Here is a 20,581-nt window from a genome sequence, read left to right on the forward strand (position 1 = left end):
ACCAAACATCACATGAAAAAAGATGGTCCATTAAGTGGGTCTCATTTTGAAAGGCCTCATCAATCCCCCTCTCCACTTTTGTCACATTTTAACTACAGTGGTACCTCGGGTTACATACGCTTCAGGTTACAGACTCCGCTAACCCAGAAATAGTGCTTCAGGTTAAGAACTTTGCTTCAGGATGAGAACAGAAATTGTACTCCGGCGGCACGGCAGCAGCAGGAGGCCCCATTAGCTAAAGTGGTGCTTCAGGTTAAGAACAGTTTCAGGTTAAGTACGGCCCTCCAGAACGAATTAAGTACTTAACCTGAGGTACCACTGTATTACAGTGGAGCCTTTGTTTTTCAAACGTAATCCGTTCCAGAAGTCCGTTTGACTTCCGAAACATTCGAAAACAGGATCAAAGGGCTGGCAGCAAAGTCAATGGGAAAAAATGAAAAATGCACCTCAGAAGTCATTCAAAAACGGAAGCATTCACTTCCGAGTTTTCAGCATTCAGCTTCCAAATTGTTTGGCATCCAAGACGTTCGAAAACCAAGGTTTGACTGTACTAAACCTCTCCTTTGACACAGGACATACTGTTTTATGCAGTGCTATTTTCTGGGGATACTCAAGGCTATGCTGTACTGGCACTTTTTTCCTAGAAGAAAAGCACTGCTTTGATGTAGTGTTACGACAGCTCCACTGCTAACCATGCCTGGTTTTTAAACAAGTTTTTGAAAAAGAGGCTTGTAGCTAGTTTGCTACTGGATTAAAAGGTTACCACCATTTTTGTTAATCTCAGTGCAGGCATAACATGGCAACATGCTTAATACTAAAGAGGGAAGGAGAAAGCGCAGGAACCCAAAGGATGCTTCCATTTTCTAACTGTGAAGAGATGGAGGGAATATTATTCATCCATTAGGCCTATTCCTGTTGACCCATTTCCACGGGGCTTATATAAAAGTTCCCACTGAACTGTCTTCCACTCTGCCACCCTTAACAATGTTCGAGATCCAACTCTGTTTGGGCTACCATTGTCCACTGGGTGCCTCTACTCTTGAGAAAGAGGGTGTTGGAAGTGCAAAAAGAGACTCCAAAATTGGATAATATTTAGCCAATGTAATTTTATTTCAGAATGACTAGTCCTTTACAGTTTAAGCATATCTGGAGGTAGCTGCCAAAATTACTTGATTTCCCACCTCCCGACACACAAATGGCTTGAGTGAATCAGTTTATGGGCAGTCCACAAGGAAATTTCTCTTGCATGAATCCTTGACATGAACAGGGACTTTGGAAGGGAACCTCTTGGTGGATTCTGCCGTATATTTCTGGAAGAACAGCTGAACACCAGTATAAAATAATGTCTATATGATAGTTTCAGAAGAAACATCAAAGCACAAGAGGTAGCCTCTATTGATTGTCAACACAATAGACTTCCAGTTTCTTTTTCCCTTCTAAAAATGCTGTCCGAATATGGTGCAATCTGCCTCCTACAGATATTAGTGACAATCCTCTCGTTGATGCTGATGGGCTGGAACAGAGAGAGAGAGGACTGAAAAGAACATTGTTTGGCAGGAACCACAATACCTACTGGAAATTCTGCACACTTACAGCACAAGTTATTCCTATTAACCAGTATGCGCAGATTTCTCTTTGACTTGAGGTAGAAAACCCCAAATGCCACCTTGCCTCTCACTCATGAACATCAGGCACCAGCCACTAAGAACTTTTCCTATGCAGTTACATTGCCACGAGATACTGTGCTGTTTCATAATTCAGATTAGTTTTCACAGGATTTGCACAGTATAACCTCCCTATTTGAACAGAAATAGTTGCCTCATATTGAGTATCATCTAGCTTGGTATGATCTACTCTGATGGGTAGTGGTTCTCCAACATCTCAGGTGGGTTTTCCCACCAGCATACCTGAAATACCTATAACAAGTATTTTGAAAGTTCTTTACACAGTGCATAGTTAAACTATGGAATTCACTCCCAGAAGAGGTAGGGAGAGTCACTAACGTGGATGACTTTAAAGGAGGATTGAACAAATTCGTGGATGATAAGGCTATGGTTCATGGTCCTCCACCTTGGGAAGCAGTGTGCTTCTGAATTCCACTTGCTGGGAATCGCAGGCGGGGAAAGTGCTGTTGTGCTCAGGTCCCACTTCTGGGCTTCCCATAATAGGCATCTGGTTTATCACCATGAGAGCAGGATGCTGGACTGGAAGGGCCTTTTTGGCCCAAAGCAGCAGCAGCGCTATTCTGTGTTCATATGGAGGGGTTAGGGACTGAACCGGGGACCGTCTGCATACAAAGCTGGTGCTCTGACTGTACCTAGAATTCCCTTCCCATTACCTACAGCTGCTGCCCTATAAGATGGACTAGCCTATTCTGCCAATCAAACCTCCACAGGAAAGCCACTTGGGTGCTTTCGGATTCTTTCAGACCTCCATGGCACCCCAATTCCGGTTCTCTCGAAGCCTCTACCTGCCCCTAGGAACTCTCAGCATGAACGTCAGGCTACAAAGTCAGCTGCTGCTGCTGCAGCAGCCCAGGAGCTGCCATTTCTAATGGGATAATCAGTGACTGGATTTGATTTTGCTTAGATGATCAAACAAACTTCACAGACTGATGTCCTCCCCTGCCCACTTTCCTTATAGCCCTGCAACTCATCTAAGGCTTCTTCTCCTATTAAAGGGTACTGCCAATTTGGGGGTTGTGGGGAATTTATTAATGTATGCACAATGGGAGGCATTATGGAGGCTTAATTGCTTTTATGCAAGGCTCAAGCCCTGCTCTACCCGTTCCAAAACAGAAGGAAAGTTTCCTCCATCAGGAATGGTTTCTTACCCTTCATTTTTAATTGGTATCTTTGTTCCCTTGTCAGTGCTACTGCGGACCCATATGCACAGATTTCCATTTCCACAAGATTTTCATTGTTATTATAACCCTAGTTACTTAAAATCCCAAGTACACTTGAGACATACTTGTTTTTGTTGCTAACTAGGCAGCATTCAACTGGAGTTCATTCTCAACATCTTGAGCAATGGATTTCCAAAACTGATTAACTCCTCAAAGTTGGCCACCTACTATAATTAACATAATTCTCATGTAATTCAGCATTCATCAGTATAGCAGTTTGATGAATCAGGATGCTTCCTTTTGTAGAATACCAAAGCTGCATAGATGGCAATATAGCATTGCAATAAAACCTGCGTGTGGGTGTGGGTGTTTAATCCTCGCTAATCTGTGGGACTGCAGCTCCCATTAGCTCCAGTTAGCATAGCCAATGGTCAAGAATGGTGAGGGGAGCTGTAGTCTAACGTCATCAGAAGGGCCACAGGTTAGCCTCCCCAGTGTACACAAAAGCATGTTTATAAAAGCCTGTAGATAAAATGCAAAGTCAGGGTGGGATAGCTGTTCCTTGTACAGTATGCTTGTTGTGCCGTTCTTTGTAGTCCACAACAGTAGATTTGGTAAACCATTTAGAACAAAGTGGCTTGTTTTAGCCTCTGGTCCAAGACTGGCCATGTACACATTAGCAGCTTAAAACACAGTGAGGTTGTTTCCCCCAACTCCATTTGTTTCAAGTTGCATTTGCATGTTGCTGTGCACACCAGAGATGGGATGGACCTGATGCACATAACCTGTTTGGTTTTCTGTGCCTACAACCCCTTCTCCCCTCCCCAGAAAATCCTATTCATGAAGGCGTCATCTGCAAATGCACAATGACTGTCTCAAATGTACACCCCTCAGCTTAGCTGCAGCTTAAGTTTTCAGAATCGGGATGGAAGCTGGTTTGAAGGAAATGCATCAAACAACAGTATATCAGTTTGGGCAAAAACTCTAAGACTCATATAGAATATGGCTAACATGATGTGTACCCAGCTTCAAACACCGGAAGTGGGAGTGCACTAGAGCCAGAGTAAAGAGTTGGGGATTCTGTACCTGGCTGTAGCAGGAAATCACCTGGTTCTTTTGCTCTCAAGGGCTTTGCTGGGTCAGAATGAAACAGACCAATTGAAAATAGGGGGGCTTTGTTGTGGGAAAAATAAGTTGCAAATCCAGAGGAGAACCGTTTTTTCTCAACTCATTTTTCATGAACAGCAGAGGATTTAGATGTGAGAGAAGCTCAAGGCACCACAAACTGCTGTACTTCCATATGTCAGGAAAGCCTTGCTGAGATCCATGGGAGCTCATTCCTGCGGAGGTCATTGCTCCTGGGATGCAGACCTAGCTCCCAAAATTCTCTTCCTTCACTGAAATGGCAGGATCAGTATGAAAGACACAGTGAGTGCATCCGCACACTCCTGAAAACCAAGGACTGGGAACTGGAATAGCAGCATCCATTGCTTCTGGCTCAAAAATTGCTCTTTATGTTCTATGAGCCCTGTGAATAAAAGCTTTTCTAACCCTCCCACAGAGTCTTGCTTGCTTGGAGACCTAAAACCTTGCTTGCTGAATACTTGGAATGTAAGGCTTTTTCAAGCTGAAAAATAGTATGATATTTCAGCAGAGATTCCAGTACTTTGCATGTGCTCTATAAAAACGGGAAGCTTTACAAAAATAGCTATAGTGTGATCAATTAAAACATCTAATTTAAAATATGTACATTCTATACAGTTTCCTCTAGTTACATCCGTTAAATACCCTTTTTCTCTCTTTAAAAAAAAATAATCTAGCATCCATGTCAGATGGGTGCAGTTTAACCATGCTTAGAAACAGAAGGCGCTGGCTCCTTAGGACACAATTTTAGCAACCATCCTATTTCTGCTGAGAAACGTCATCCTAATTTAGTGGTGTACTCTCTATGGCTGCAGGCAGCTTTGGGTTTGGAAAGCAAATCCTTTGTGTTTTAGGCTGTTTATTTCTGAAATATCTCAAGTCTGAAAATGGCACACTGTGGAGAGAGAGAGAAATGCCAACCAGCACCAATATTCCTGCAGCCATTGGCTTCCGGAGTCCGTAGCTCATTGCTTTTCAACAATGAAGGCTGAACATCCACAACTCATGGAACAGCAGAATTTTTAGCTTTTGATATCATCGTCCTTTAAGAATTTAAATCCTGAAGGTGCTTCATAAAGGCTCTCCCCATCAGTGCTGAAGTCGTCGTCGTCATCTTCAAGGTCATTCAACATTTTGCTAGAGGCCTTTTTGTGCCTGCTAAAGCAAAAAAATATAAACATGTTAGTGCGGCTTTATAAGCTGGCTGTCAACATTTGGACTGCTTTCATGATGTGTTTTAAAGATGCTGGTTGATTTGAATGAGCCATTCCAATGCCTACAAGGCTAGGAAAATGGGTACAACTGTCTCCTCCACAGCCCGGGGGGGGGGGGGGGACACCAGAATGAGCACTGCAATCTTGGGCATGTGCTCCTTTCTGCAAAGTTCCTCTTTCTCCGAATGTTTACACAAAAATAAGCTCCTTGGAAACTCAGCAGTGAAGGTTCTGGCATGACACTTAAGTCCTACATTTTTTCTGGAAGGAATTTGAGGGAAAGCTCCAAATTTGGACATTTTAAACTAGTTCCCAGCGGAGGGCTGAATGTTAGGGTACGGGGAAATCCAATCCAAAGTGCCATGGAACCCCAAAATTATAAACTGGAAGGGGCAGGGACAATCAGCTTGATTATGGTTTCCAAACAAAGATTCTTAGATCCAGAATGAGGAGAATGAGTTGGGTCATACAACCCATGAGCAAGGAGCCAATGTGGCAAGTGGAGCTGTGACTTTCCAGATCTTGGGAAGGGTTGATGAAAACCTTTCTGGGTCCCAAGGCTCTTCCTTTCCCACCTGAGTTCCTTTTTGATTGCATTCAGCTGTCCTTGCAGTTGGTCATTCAAGTCAACTTGCTCTTCCAGCTCCCTCTGAAGCTTTTTCTTGGCGCTCTCAAGCCTATCTATTTCTTCTTCTGCTCCCTCCACCTGGCGTTTCATTGCTTTCAAACGTAAGCTCAGCTGAGAAATAAGAAGAAAGGGGCCAGTTAGAGCTTGGGAGGACAAGGGGTCATTCATCCTCAGCAACCCTTGATGGAGGGCATGGAGCCTATGTGAGCAATGGAGTAATCATGGGAAATGCTATTTTTATGGTCAGAAGAAAGCTTAAGCTCAAAGCCTTTGCCAGAGGTTGGGAATTGGATCCAGATGGAAGACCTGCTCCAGAAGTGACCAACCCTCCATGGGGTCCCTTTGACTGAGTATGTATGAATGTATGCATTTTACCCTTTGGAAAATAAATGGGTCACTAAAGTGGAGCATATCAGATGCTGCTGGACTGCAACTCCCATCATCAACATCATCACTGGCTGGACTGGCTGGACTTGATGGGAGTCCCAGCCTCTGAAGGACACCATGTGGGCAAATCCCTGCTTTAATAATAATAATAATAATAATAATAATTTTTTATTTATAGCCCGCCCTCCCCAGCCAAGGCCGGGCTCAGAGCGGCTTACAAGCAATAATAAAAACAAGATGAATGATTACAACTTAAAAACAAAAGTAAAATACAACATTAAAATAATGGAACATTAAAATATTAAAATGTAGCCTCATCGCAGGAGGAGAAGGAAAACAAAAAAGAGAGGGAGGGAGGGAATCAAATTGGCTCCAAGCCAAAGGCCAGGCGGAACAACTCTGTCTTACAGGCCCTGCGGAAAGAAATCAGATCCTGCAGGGCCCTGGTCTCATGAGGCAGAGCGTTCCACCAGGCCGGGGCCAGAGTTGAAAAGGCCCTGGCTCTGGTTGAAGCCAATCTAACTTCCTTAGGGCTCGGGACCACTAGGGTGTTGTTATTTATGGACCTTGAGGCTCTCCGTGGGGCATACCAGGAGAGGCGGTCCCGTAGGTACGAGGGTCCTAGGCCGTGAACAACAGAAGGCATTGGATGCAACATACAAGAAAAAGCAGAGGTGTACTTGGTGCTTTTTTCTGGGGGTACTGAAGGGTACGCAGTACTGGCACACACACCCCAAAATGCTAAAAGTGTGGCACTTACTGTAACAACGTCATGGTGACTACCAGCACCCTTTTTTCTTAAAAATGGAAGCCATTTCATATTGTGTAATATTTGTGATGGTTTTAGTGTCTATGAGTTCCTGGGGCGGCTCACAGTCCCAAGATGAAGGGTGAGCTATAAACTTAGTAAATCTGGGGGACAAATCCTTGGTAACTACAATAGCCCAAGAGATGCTTTGCTTCCTTACCTGGTCCTTCTGATCTGTCAGAGAGAGATGCTCATCGTCCACCTGCATCATGACCTCCTTAACTTTCTTTTCAAGCCGGCGGTTACTCAGCTGGAGGTTGGCTCGATCCCTAGGAAAAGAGAAGGGCATACTCACAGACAGCAAGGTAAGAACCAACAAATGTTCAACTTAACCTGGGGAAAGGACCTACAATTGAAAATAGATGACTCAGAGTAGAATGCAACATGGGTACTTAAGCCCTATAAATCAGCTTGTGTAAGGGAATGTTCCTTAAAAATTCTGCAAGGCAGCATCGTACTCCTTGGCAGCTTTCTCACATGACATCAATTGCCCCACAGGACTGTTGGTGCAGCTCTGGTAGCAGGGGGACATTTTTCCATTTTTGTGGGAATGCCCCTGACATCCAAATTTTGGAGTGGTGTTTTAGAAGAATTTTTTTATTAAAAAATACTCCATCCAAGCTTCCCCACAACTTGTCATTTTGGACTTATGAGATGATCAAACAGCAATTTTCAGATCAAATTAACTTCTTATATGGATGCCAGGTACAATAAGAACTTATTTGGCCCAGAAATGAAATATATTACTGGACTTAAACCTTTCATTGTGGAAGAAAAATATATCCACTGGCTATTGCAGAGAAAATAACCCATGAATTATATGTCTTTAAGGGTAAGGGACGTGGGTGGTGCTGTGGGTTAAACCACAGAGCCTAAGACTTGCCGATCAGAAGGTCGGCGGTTCGAATCCCCGTGACGGGGTGAGCTCCCGTTGCTCGGTCCCTACTCCTGCCAACCTAGCAGTTCGAAAGCACGTCAAAGTGCAAGTAGATAAATAGGTACCACTCCGGCGGGAAGGTAAACTGTGGTTTTGTGTGCTGCTCTGGTTCGCCAGAAGCGGCTTAGTCATGCTGGCCACATGACCCGGAAGCTGTACGCCGGCTCCCTCGGCCAGTAAAGCGAGATGAATGCCGCAACCCCAGAGTCGGCCACCACTGGACCTAACGGTCAGGGGTCCCTTTACCTTTACCTTTTAAGGGTAAGGAAGACCTGGAACACTTCTATATCAAAGGCCTGTCTAGACAAGTGGGAGGGTGGGAAGTCTGCCAACTGGGGCATGGAGGCAACAGCCCTCCTGCATGGTGTGTCTCCAGCATGAGATATTCTGATGTCCACTGCCAGTAAGTATGGATGGTCTGCTTCTACTACCTGTTCTTCTTATATGTGGCTCTGCTGTTGTGTTATTTTTATTGGATGGGTGGATTATAAACTTTGTATTGATCTGAAATATTGTAAGCAGTACAAATTTTGAAATAGGTTCAATGCTTTTTTAAGCTAACAGAGGTAGTGGGTCTCTAGTATTTAGGTGAGAGGCCTGTTGCAACTCTTAAAATAGAGGAATATCTGACTGGGACATGGTGTTCCCTGGGTGGTCTTGCAGTCTGCTTTACCTCTCTTCATTCTCCAGCCGCTCCTCCAGTTCCATGATCCTGGTTTCCATCTGAACCAGAAGCCCTTCTTTGCTGGACTGGTAAGACCCCTCAAGGTGAAAGATCCGGCTTTTCAGGTCCTTGTTCTAGAGTAAGAATACGCAGAGCTTATTGAGCAGATAAGTCTGTGGACAAATTAGCAATGCAGCACTGGGCCTGGGCAGTTTCATGCCCTAGACTTTTTGACTGGCGAATGGCCTCCATCTCTTCTCCCCAGTTAATATGAGTTACACTCTGTTAGAAGAGTCTCTCATGTTGATTAATGGAAACCTCTGAAGGGATTGTGGCCCACTGCTCAGATCTGACCTTCGTGCCTTCCAGGTCTGATGCAAAGTGCTGTGATAACCCTGAAAGCCCTTAAGATTCCTCAGAAAGGATCAACAATTCAGATCAACCTGCCTATGCCTAACAATCTGCTTCACAGGCCCTGCTTAGGTTGCTGGGCACACGAACAGGCCCTTCTCTTGAGTGACCCCACATGTGTGAAATTCAGTCCCACGGGGAATCAGGGAAACTTCACCCCTTTATATTTTGAAATGGGCCTTAAAGACCCACCTCTTTTGGTGGCTTTTACTGGCTGGCAGAGATTTGGAAGTTATAGATGTGAAGTTTCTGTATTTCACAACATGTAGTGAAAGTCTTGCTGAAGATCAAGGGTGCCGACTTGAATAAAATATTGGGGGGGGGCAGCTAAGCCCCACTTCACATAATCAATCACAATACACAGTGCACACAAACCCTATTTGAATGGCAATGGCCATCAACCTGGGGGGGGGGAGTCAAATATTTTGGGGGGGGCGGAAGGGACCTTGGCCCCTAGGAGTTGGCTTCTATGCTGAAGCTACACAAACACAAAGAAAATAGTGGATCCTTTGGAGAAGGAAAAACACACACGTAGGGATCATCCACACTTCATATACTGCCGCAATTTTCAGGCACAGATCTGCACTTTAAAGCTCTTTGTGCAAGCATTTTCTGTTTTTGTCTTTGTCCCAGTGCTTTCCCAATGAAAACCTACGTTTTACCACTGAACTGGAGCAAAACGGCAATCTGCAGAAAACTCAATTGCCATTTTCTCCAATTCAGCAGGCAAACGCAGGGAAAGCGCTGGGCCAAAAAAGAAACCGCTCGGACACAGAGCTTCAAAGCCTGGACCTGTGCCTGGTAACGTGGACAAAAGGATGTCTGGCTGAGCCTTTAGTTTGGAACAGCTAAAATGCATGTCCACCACTAGGTGGCACTCTGCTCCTGAAGTGTTTAAGCTGGGATGGCTATGGGTGGATTTTTCCTGTGTAATTTCCAAGAGAAGAGGCACTGGTGTCCATACCTGCTAGGAGGCTCCTTAACCCTGAAGGTGTGAACATAGGCAAGCCTTCCCCAACCTGATGCCCTTCAGCTGTTTTGGACAACACCCAGCAGCCCTGGCCAGCACAGCCATAAGATTCTGGGAATGATGGGAGCACAGCTGTGGGTGTGGCAGCCCAAACTATCTGAAGCGGTCTAGGCTGGGGGAGGCTGAGCCAGGCTCTGCCCACTCCATGGCACTGGGAGTGCACTCTGTACACAGTCTGGGGCACTGCTTGCTAACATCCATATTTCCCATTGTCCGGTCCTGGCATCAAACACCACACCCAAGATGAGCCTGAGCACAAAACAAGCTGCAATCCTTGCCTGTCTCTCCAGCGAAATCTTGTCACACTCCAAGTCTTGCCTCGCAGCCCTTTCCTGAAGTAGCTCACTCCGCATTTGCTCAATCTGTAGGTGCAAAGCAAAAAAGAAAAGAAAAAAGGCTGAAACCTCCAAATGGTAGCAACCTAACAGCACGTCTTAACCCTCTCCTCTACAGCTCCAGGCAATGCCGTAGAATTGCAGGCACTAAGAAGAGACCTGCAGGTGGGTCAGACCCAAGCGGGCCTATCTAGTCCAGCTTCCCACAGGGGTGAACTAGGGGCTTCCTGAAAGCCCACAAGCAAGGCACAAGGGCAACAGCATGTTCCTAGGTGTGATACAGTGGTACCTCAGGTTACAGATGCTTCAGGTTACAGACTCCACTAACCCAGAAATAGTACCTCGGATTAAGAACTTTGCTTCAGGATGAGAACAGAAATCGCACGACGGCGGCAGCGGGAGGCCCCAAAAGCTAAAGTGGTACCTCAGGTTAAGAACAGTTTCAGGTTAAGAACGGACCTCCAGAACGAATTAAGTTCTTAACCCGAGGTACCACTGTACTCGGCAGCTGGCCTTGCCTTTGATCCTGAAAGTAGTACACAACCATCACCCACTTGGCCACAGCGAAGGGCATTTCCAGTCTGAAATGGGCAGAAAGGGCACAAGTGGAGGGAAGGGCAGCATGAATATTAGTACAGTGGTACCTCAGGTTAAGAATTTAATTCGTTCTGGAGGTCCGTTCTTAACCTGAAACTGTTCTTAACCTGAAGCACCATTTTAGCTAATGGGGCCTCCTGCTGCTGCCACGCCGCCGGAGCACAAATTCTGTTCTCATCCTGAAGCAAAGTTCTTAACCCGAGGTACTATTTCTGGGTCAGCAGAGTCTGTAACCTGAAGTGTATGTAACCTGAAGTGTATGTAACCCAAAGTACCACTGTATGAGGATGGATGAGGATGGGAAAGAAAGGAGCATCAGGCTTGCTCAGGGACTGCCTTGTGGAAAAAGAAGCCAGATGGGAGGAAAGGAGAAACTGTGGCTCAGTGTAGCCCAGGACATATTTTGGAAGAGGTCCCAGGTTAATCTCCAGAAGCACCTCCAGTTAAAAAAGGCTCAGGTCGCAGGTAATGCGCATGGGACTTTTCTCTGCATGTGCCACCACTAGAGAGAGCCTCCCTGCCAGTCAAAGTGAGCAGTGCTGAGACGAACTAATAGTCTGGCCCGCTGTAAAGCTGCTTCTGAAGGAAGGGAGCTATTTCTGACCCAAGGGAGCAGTGGGGAGGGCAAAGACCAAATGGTGGGTTTGGGTGAAGACAAAGGGGGCTGGCAAAGGAGGAGCTTAGCCACAGAAGGGGGGGGGGTCAAGAAGGGGCATGAAGTGGGGGAAGCAGAGCTTGGGAAAGCAAAGTCATTTTCTTAGGGTAAAAATCACAGCCACACAAACACCGCGAGAGACATGGAATGAGATACTAGCCAAAGATACTAGCGCCATTTTATAGGAAAATGAGGTCAAAGAGGATCCCAGTGGGAGTTTCATTTTGGCATCATATCCAAGACACAGGGTCTGGGAAGACCCTTGCAGGAGCTCTGGACTGTGCCCAGGTTTTCAGGATATTAAACTGATTTTGGGGCAGTTCCCTACAAAGTGTCCATCCCAATGTGCACCAAATTCCAAATGGCAGCATAAGCACTCCAGATGCCCACACATACACACCCCAAGTACCATGAACTTCTGAAACCAATGTTGTCGTCTGGCCATTGGAAGATCTTGTTATGGAGTGCCCACCATCCCTACTTTCATCTTTTACAAGGCCCTTTTATTGGGGTCATGCAGAAAACTCTGCTATAATTGCTTCAGGAGGCCCAGACAAAATGAAAGAAAATTCTGAAGGGGAGGGGGGAATTAATGAGCAACTAATTAAAGATGCAGCTTTTAAATGGATGATGTTTGTCAGTGGGCTTGGATGTAGCTGGTCACAGTGAGGTTCCAGACACTGAGCTATTGTGTCCTCTGTGTGCTCAGAGGCTGTGAAAAATGTGGGCGGCCATCCCTGGGTCTCACATTAGAGATGGATGTAGGACAGCAAGGGGCACCGAGGTGATGGGTGCTGCTGCTGTGGTGGTTGAAGGATGTTTCTGTGTAGACAGGTCAACACAGAATTGTCTGTTGGTGGACATTTCCCCAAGGGCTGCCTGTGGTGCCAATCTCACTGGGCCCAATGCTGGGGGGTCTGAAGCAGGGGTCTCCTCGGGGTTTACTGGGCTTCTCTGAATTGCAACCCTTGGCGCGGCTCTCAAGGGGTGTTAACTGAGCTGTGGGCCATGGGGGGGGGTCTTGTTCTTCCTTGGTGGAGAAAGTGCTTTTTTGGGGGGGTACGCATACCCCTAAACACTTTGTGAATCTAATGGGAGAAGAAACGAAAAATGTTTTAAAAATTAGTTTCTTCTCTAGCAAGGTGAATCGTCAGTTTCGTTGCTACCCCCGATGGCGGCCTCATTTCCTGTCACGGTGTTTCCCGAGTCTCACACGGAAGCGAGCGTTTAATGTGTGAAGTAGGAGTTGGAATCTAGCACGGTGATTGGTCAGTTTCGTTGTTACCACCTCCAACAGCGGCTTCCTTTCCTTTCCTGGTGTTTCCTGAGTCTCAGATGGAAGTGAGTGTTACTGAGAGCTGTCAGCTGTGTAATATGAGGTAATGCATGTTCTTTGCACTTTTGTCCATTTACTGTATTTATTTCCCCCAATTTGCACTATTGAATGGTGACTTTCTTGAGTCAAAATGAGAGTACTCCTAAACATTTTTTAAGGAAAAAAAGGTGGGTGGAGAAGATCAAATTTAGTGAAGGATCTAGGCAGGGGTCAGCAACCTTTTTCAGCCGTGGGCTGGTCCACTGTCCCTCAGACCTTGTGGGGGGCCGGACTATATTTTTTTTTTGGGGGGGGGGAATATGAACAAATTCCTATGCCCCACAAATAACCCAGAGATGCATTTTAAATAAAAGGACACATTCTACTCATGTAAAAACACGCTGATTCCCAGACCATCTGCAGGCCGGATTTAGAAGGTGATTGGGCCGGATCCGGCCCCCAGGCCTTAGTTTGCCTACCCATGATCTAGGGGCAGGTTCCTGATAGCCCCAGACTGGCACATCTTGGCCACTAGGACAGAAGAAACATGGGCCTTTTGTGCCCTTCTGCATTTTTTATCTTCTCCTCCCCAATGCATCAAAGATGTTCTAATTCTATGACAAGCAGAAGCATGAACTGCACGGCTTCAGGTGGCAGCTGCTCCAGCTGGAAGGGAGGCCCATTGAAGAGCAAGCACGTCCGGTCCAAGGGGCCTCTATTAGAGAGCTTGCTGCTTTGGGTCTCTTTCTGGACAAGGCGCAGCTGCGGAGTTCGTTGTCAAGGAGAAAAGTAATTTGATTTCTAATAATAGCCTAAAGACGGCTGCAGCCGCTGTCTTCCGTCTCCCACTGGACACACGCACGTCTCACTAGTCCTCAAGAGGGGAACGCCAGGAGAAAATAAAGCCTCAGCCCTCCCTGTTTCCTGGGCCGCCTGACTCAGCAGAAACACTCAGCTGCTCAATAAAGGGAGCTAATGGAAGCCTGGATGCCTCTCTGGCCCCAAAAAAAGCCAGCACTTCCCACATTTTCATCTGCCTGCTCCACGCACCTGCGTCAAGTGAGGAGCAGGTGTGCAGCATCCACTGGGACTGCTTTGCCAAAAGAAGTGAATGACAGCCCTGCCAATGTAACTTCATCCTTTGCTCATTTACTGTGCCATTGCTATGGAAACAGGCCCCTCAAGAGAAGCTGCTCCGGAGTCAATTAATTCATGTTCAGTCGGCTTTATTTCTTTGGTTGTCCGTCCCCTGGCCCCAGCAGTTAGTTGCTGCAGGACAAGAATGCATCCAGGCAACAGAGGAAGAAGGGCTGCTACTCAATGCTGGCCACTGGCACAGTGGCATTGCCAAAGAAGGCTCTCTCATATCCACAGCTGGACTCGGGTTCAAGTCACCCCTGCAGGCTTTGCAAATAATAATACAGGATTTTGTTCCTGCTGATAGTGTCATCCTCGGCATTGATTCTGGGTGGTGTCCCTTCAATCAAGGTTTAGGGACTGACTAAACAAAATGACACAGAGACACAACTGGTTCTCCCATCTCCTTACATTTTTGGAAAAGCAAGCCGCATGTTCTCTTCTCCTCCTTACACCCCAGCAACACAGTGGGCATAATCCAGGGAACACAATCCAGGGCCCTGGAGTCCCACAATCACATTTCAATTATTTCTTTCCTCTCAAAGCCACCTGAAGGATGGGCTATGAAGAAGCTACAACTCTCACCTGCTGAGCTGGAAGAGCTGCCATTAACTTCAGAGCAGAAATGTGCAGCTTCTCAATCATGACGAACAGCAGTTTAAGGAGTTAAATGCCCCATAAAACTTAGGCAATATTTTCTATTTAATGCCGATCACTCTACAGATTAGTCTCCATTAACTTCATATTAAGGGAGCTTGCCAGCAATGGGGGAGGGGAGTTTCCTGGGTCACCCAAAGGTTTGCCAACTTTTCAGTCAGCCCCTGCTGCTGTCACTTCAGCAGCAATTAGCAAGTGGTAACAACATTTAGCTTCATCCATGCCATGGAAATGACACCTGCACATCGCCACAGCCCAAACCTTTGTTAAAGGCACAGGGGCAAACCGGGCTGGGTCAGTTGGCACCCTTAATCAACGATGTTGACCAAAACAAACCCTTTATTAGTCCTTGCTTCATTGTGAATGTTTAGCAGACCCTGAAATAGTCTCCTGGGAATCTATCCTTTGGCCATCCTACTGTTGACTCAGAACAAGGAAAACTTTGTAACTCGTATAAAATTAGGGGCTCCAGAGCCTTTGGGGCGAACACCTATTTTGCCCTGACCCAACACCCCGCCTCCCAACTTACATAATATGTTGCTGGTCAGAAAGTTGGTGGTTTGCGTTTCTTTTAAAACTTCTCATTAAAAACTACAGCTTGAAGTACCCTTGAAGGCTACCTCCACTCCATGATCCCAGGCACAGAATGGGCTGCAGCATCCCCACTGAACACTGGCATGGTCTGTGGGTCCAATAAGGGCCCCCTTGCCCTACCCCCCACAAAATGCTGCATAAATACAAACAACTTTTAAGCAGGAGAGAGGAAGGAAGAAGAGAAGGCTTGTACATGCCCAATTCAAACCAACAAGAAACAGAGGGATTCATTGCCAGCTGATGCTGCTGACAGAACGCTGGACTCATATTCCTGGCACGGCCCCCAAACTCACCCTGGGCCAGTCCTACTCTCCTGCCACACAGAGAAGCTACAAGGATGACACAGGGCAATCGTCTTGTATGCTGTCTGGAGGAGAATGTGAATGGAATCCCTAGAAACACAGCTGAGTAGTGGCTGGTGGGTTGGGCCCAATTAGAGAACTCCAGAGGATTGTCAGGAATCTTAATGTGCTCCCTCCAGCTAGAGCTGCCCAGTGGAGAATTCCCCCTGCTCAGGTACCTGCTCTCTGCACCTGCTGATCCTTTCAGACAGGATGTCTGAATTGTTCCGCTCCTCTTCAAGCTCGAGTTCCAGCTGGGACATCTTGTACTAAAAGAGATAACACAACATTGGCTCAGTGGCTGAGAGTGGGAAGAAGGAGTAGCAGTGGGTGACCAAGGCAAACTCTGGAAGATAAGAATTCAGGACTAGACACTGGGTGAGGACCAGTGTTTTTTACCAGGAAAATGGTGCTGGTACTCACCGTACCACTCAAAGGCGCGCCAGCCTTGCTCCCAAAAGAGGCGAAGTCCCACATGCGCCCCTACAGCAGCTGTAGCATCTCCCCTGGCGACACAGCCACATGAGGAGACAGGAGTTGAGGCGGGAAGAGGAGAGGGAAACGGCGCCTGTGCGGTGGGACGAGGCACCAGAAGCACCTTCCCTGCATGGCTTCTTTCCCTCAACCCCTTCCTTTCCGTTCTCAAAGCCCATTGGCTGCTGGTGCTTTCCGCCTTTGCAAATCATGCCCCCAATGGCTTGCTGAGTTGCCAGTCACCGCTCCCCACCCGCCCACCCAGAAACCAGCTGTCAGTCACCTTCCATATAACAGTCTCTCTCATTGGTCAAATCAGAGTGGGCAGAAGAGGCAGTGGACTCAGGGAACAGCCAGAGTGGAGGTTAAGCTCTGGAGATGGGATTGGCTGAATAAACTGCCATGATGACAACAGCAATGACAACTATGATGTTTGTCATCAGCAATGCTAAGAAACTAGAGGAAGTGGGAAGCAGGGAAACAGGATCTTGGAAACACTTCCAAGGTGCAGAGGACTGAGCAACCCCCAGAAGAAGAAGAAGAGGAGTTTGGTTTTGATATCCCGCTTTATCACTACCCTAAGGAGTCTCAAAGCGGCTAACATTCTCCTTTCCCTTCCTCCCCCACAACAAACACTCTGTGAGGTGAGTGAGAGACTTCAAAGAAGTGTGACTAGTCCAAGGTCAGCCAGCAGCTGCATGTGGAGGAGCGGAGACGCGAACCCGGTTCCCCAGATTGCAAGACTACTGCTCTTAACACCACACTGGTCATTGCTCTCCTGCTTTAAGCTGCTGGAAAACAGAGCTGTTACTGCATACTGGCATGGAGCAACAGGGGGAAAAGCACTGGTGAGGACTATGCGCTCCCAAGTGTTTATCTCAGGAATGGGGAACCTGTGGGTCTCCAATGGTTTATTAGGCTCCAACACTCATCAGCCCCAACAAGCATGGTCTATGGCCGGGGATGCCGGCAATTATAGTCCAACATTAACTAAAGGGTCACAGGCTCCCATCTCTGGCTTACGTTGAACATCAGTCGGTATCTCTCAAGCTTAAAGGAATCAGCAACTGGATGTGAAATCCCAAAAAAAATCTCTGGGGCAGTTCTTTAGGGCAACCAGAGTTTCATTCCCCTCAGCCGCGATGGCAGCATCACATGAAGAACCCCAGAAAACCAGAGGTCCACATCTGACACAGCCCACAGAGTGGGCATCTTTTCCCAGACCAAGGGCAGTCTTCCCAGTTCCCCTTCCTGGAAAAGGGGTCGGTGATGCCTCGGGGGGCTTCTACATACTCCAGCAGAGCCGTGAGTGCCAAAACATAGCTTAGCTGCTGTTTTATGATTCTATTAGGTAAAGGTAAAGGTACCCCTGCTCGTACGGGCCAGCCTTGACAGACTCTAGGGTTGTGCGCCCATCTCACTCAAAGAGGCCGGGGGCCAGCGCTGTCCGGAGACACTTCCGGGTCACGTGGCCAGCGTGACATCGCTGCTCTGGCGAGCCAGAGCCGCACACGGAAACGCCGTTTACCTTCCCGCTAGTAAGCAGTTCCTATTTATCTACTTGCACCAGAGAGTGCTTTCGAACTGTTAGGTTGGCAGGCGCTGGGACCGAACGACGGGAGCACACCCCGCCGCGGGGATTCAAACCACCGACCTTTCGATCGGCAAGTCCTAGGTGCTGAGGCTTTTACCCACAGCGCCACCCGCGAATCATTACATGGTAATGATTCTATTACCATTTTACAATTCCTTTTTGTTTTATATTGTCACTTTCTTTGTAATACTCCCTTGGAAACAGTCTTTGAAAAGAGGTGTGGGAATGTGGCCGGGGGTGGAGGAGAAAACGGCTGGGCTGAATGTACCAGCAACCTCAAGGGGCACTTAGAGGGGCAACATTTGATGGAGTGTAAATGGAGCAGGGTGAGATTTGAAACATGCGCTCCCGGAGCCCTTGCAACTCTGTGTGTAGGGTGTGTTTCTGTGGGTGCTCTGTGTCCCAGTGCCAGGGACAGCCTGCTCCAGTTCAAATAGCCAGCTGATCACATCTGGGCAACATGTCTTTCCATCTCCAGAGAGAAGGGAGGAAGGAAACATGTAAGCAAAGGCCAGGCAGCTAAATAGTCTTGTGTGAGACAAGCGAGAGAGCCAATCAAACAGAACCTCATTGGCCTCTGGTGATGCTTATGGAATGGAGCTGGAGTCAGTTCCCCTCCACATGTTCATCTTCCTGGTGGTGCCTGAAAAGGTGACTCAGCTCTCTCCCACCCTCCACCCCACTCATCTCATCTACCTCCATGATCTTGTCCTGTCTTGCTCTATCTTCTTTCAAGTGATTTTTGGCCTCCAGTTCATATTCCAGGGCTTTCAAAGTCTGTTCCAGAAGCTGTGTTTTGGTAATAGCCTCATCTTGAGCTCTCTGGTGATCTCGTAATTCTTTTTCCATAAAATGCATCTGAAAGAAGAAGAAGAAATTGTGGGCTAAAGACCCCCCTGGGTAGGAGGCAATCACTAGTCTGGTCTGTTGCAGACAGAGGAACTTATAGGGCAAAGTAAATTCATCTTGCATTTTCCAAGTACAGATTCAGGGCCCATCTGCTACTATAAGCCTGACTTCCCTCCAAAGGTGAGAAGGGGCAGTGGATCCCCATAAGGCTAACTGCCCATCCCTTGAACAAACCACCTTGCCCTGTGAAGGAATCCTGGCCTAGTGTAGCAAGCAATCCCATTTGGGAGGTGTCTTGTGAAAATTCACCTGTCCAGCTAACACTGAAAGCAGCTTAACCATTTTGGGGTACCCACTCCAGTTTCAGAAGAAGAATGTGGATGTTGAAAAGAAAGGAACTGATTACAGAAAGAAATAAGGCAGCTCTATTTTCTCAATATTGGGAATCTGTGGCTACATTTGTTAAGCAAAGGGCATTGCCCAGATCAGCAAGTAAAAAAAACTCACCCCAGCCTCCTGGGACAACCTTCCCCAAACTGGTATCTACCAGATGTTCTTGACTACAACTCCCATCACCCTCATCCAGTACAGCTGGTATGATGCTAGGACTGATGGGAGTTGTAGTCATAGAATCATAGAGTTGGAAGGGACATCTAGTCCAGCATCCATGGCAGATGGCCATCCAACCTCTGCTTAAAAACCTCCAATGCATCAAGGGGACTGGGTTGAGGAAGGTTGTCTAAAGGAAACGGGAACATGGGGCAAGAGAGGCAAGGCAAATGAAGATCTAGCAGTTTGTGCAAAGGAACAAGATATCTGGACGTTGTGGCTCATTAAGCAAGCGCAGCTTGGTACAAATTGCCTTTGGTGGTGTGTTCTGTGCTCATGGACTTTCTTGGGTGACTTTGTGAGCACCTCATGTGGGAAAAGATTATTTTAGTACAATACCACTTCCAGATTCAGAATCTTGGATCCTGTTCACGGATACAGCTCTAGATATAGTGTGCAGATTAACAATCTCCATGTAATGTTTCCACATGGAATTACTCACGCAGAGACTTTTTTAAAAGTCCAGGCTCTTTCATGAGCAAAGTATGTTAGGTCAGAACTTGCACTTCTTAACTGTATCTGTGATCTTGCATGATTTTCTTCCAGCCACAAGATGGCAGCATGCCAATGGCTTTTTGGGGAGACAGGTGTGGGATGGGATAAAAAACATTCTAACGAAACCTTCTTCTAGTTTAGCAAGCCTTAGATAATAACTCAGTAACCCTGGACAGCAAGCCAAACCCTCCCTTCTTCCTGGAGCTTGTTTACATGATCTGTGACACTGAATCATGCTGGAATACAGGTTTCTTGTTGGACCACTTTGCCCAGGGAGGTTCCTGTGTAAATCATAACATAGAAAATGGCCCATTTTCAAAGATGAAGAGGCCACATTCTTTTATATCCTCCACTGATAAGTTCTCAGATTTTTGTAAAACACTGAAGCTTGCCCAGTGTGTCTGTTCTTACCTCTCTCTTGACCATGGAAGACCAGAACAGGACACTTGATGGCAAGGACTTGGATGGAGCTAACTCGGGTGAGATTGGGATTTCTCTCTCTCTCCCTGCCCCCCCCCCCAGCAAAAGTCCACATTGTCCCAGAGAATCAGGATGATTCTTCCAGGCTGAGGAGCCATTACCTCCTCTTGCATCTTGAGGGACGCCAGGTGGGCCTTTTCCAGCTCCAGGTTTTTGTCTTTCAGCTGCCTGTGTGTCTCAGAAAGCTCCCGGCGATTCTTCTCCTTGTATTCATCAAGCTGGTTTTGGAGCTCCAGCGTCGATGTTCGTGAAACCTCAATGATTTCTGCCATCTAGCAAAAAAGGAAAGGAAGCATTAGCAAGAAACAGGAAGCAATCAAAAGATGCCCAAAGCAGGCTCTCATCATCACTCCAACTACGAAATGCCATATCCAAAAGCTTT

General features: G+C 46.9%; 1 protein-coding gene across 10 annotated transcripts in view; it reads right to left on the bottom strand.

The window, feature by feature from the left end:
• Nucleotides 1-1,088: 1,088 nt before the first annotated feature.
• CGNL1 (cingulin like 1) overlaps nucleotides 1,089-20,581 on the bottom strand; it is an 89,232-nt gene continuing 69,739 nt past the window's right edge. For all 10 annotated transcript variants that reach the window (XM_083412979.1, XM_083412983.1, XM_083412982.1 and 7 more), the window contains 8 exons: nucleotides 20,301-20,471; nucleotides 18,463-18,624; nucleotides 15,878-15,967; nucleotides 10,346-10,429; nucleotides 8,636-8,760; nucleotides 7,186-7,294; nucleotides 5,778-5,941; nucleotides 1,089-5,146 (listed from right to left, as the gene is read on the bottom strand). In XM_083412979.1, the coding sequence (XP_083269105.1) occupies nucleotides 5,011-5,146; nucleotides 5,778-5,941; nucleotides 7,186-7,294; nucleotides 8,636-8,760; nucleotides 10,346-10,429; nucleotides 15,878-15,967; nucleotides 18,463-18,624; nucleotides 20,301-20,471 (1,041 nt within the window). In that variant the 3' untranslated portion in view covers nucleotides 1,089-5,010. The remainder of the gene's footprint in view (nucleotides 5,147-5,777; nucleotides 5,942-7,185; nucleotides 7,295-8,635; nucleotides 8,761-10,345; nucleotides 10,430-15,877; nucleotides 15,968-18,462; nucleotides 18,625-20,300; nucleotides 20,472-20,581) is intronic.

Source organism: Podarcis tiliguerta (assembly GCF_965153285.1).
Source record: "Podarcis tiliguerta genome assembly, chromosome: 14".
Taxonomy (NCBI): Eukaryota; Metazoa; Chordata; class Lepidosauria; order Squamata; family Lacertidae; genus Podarcis; species Podarcis tiliguerta.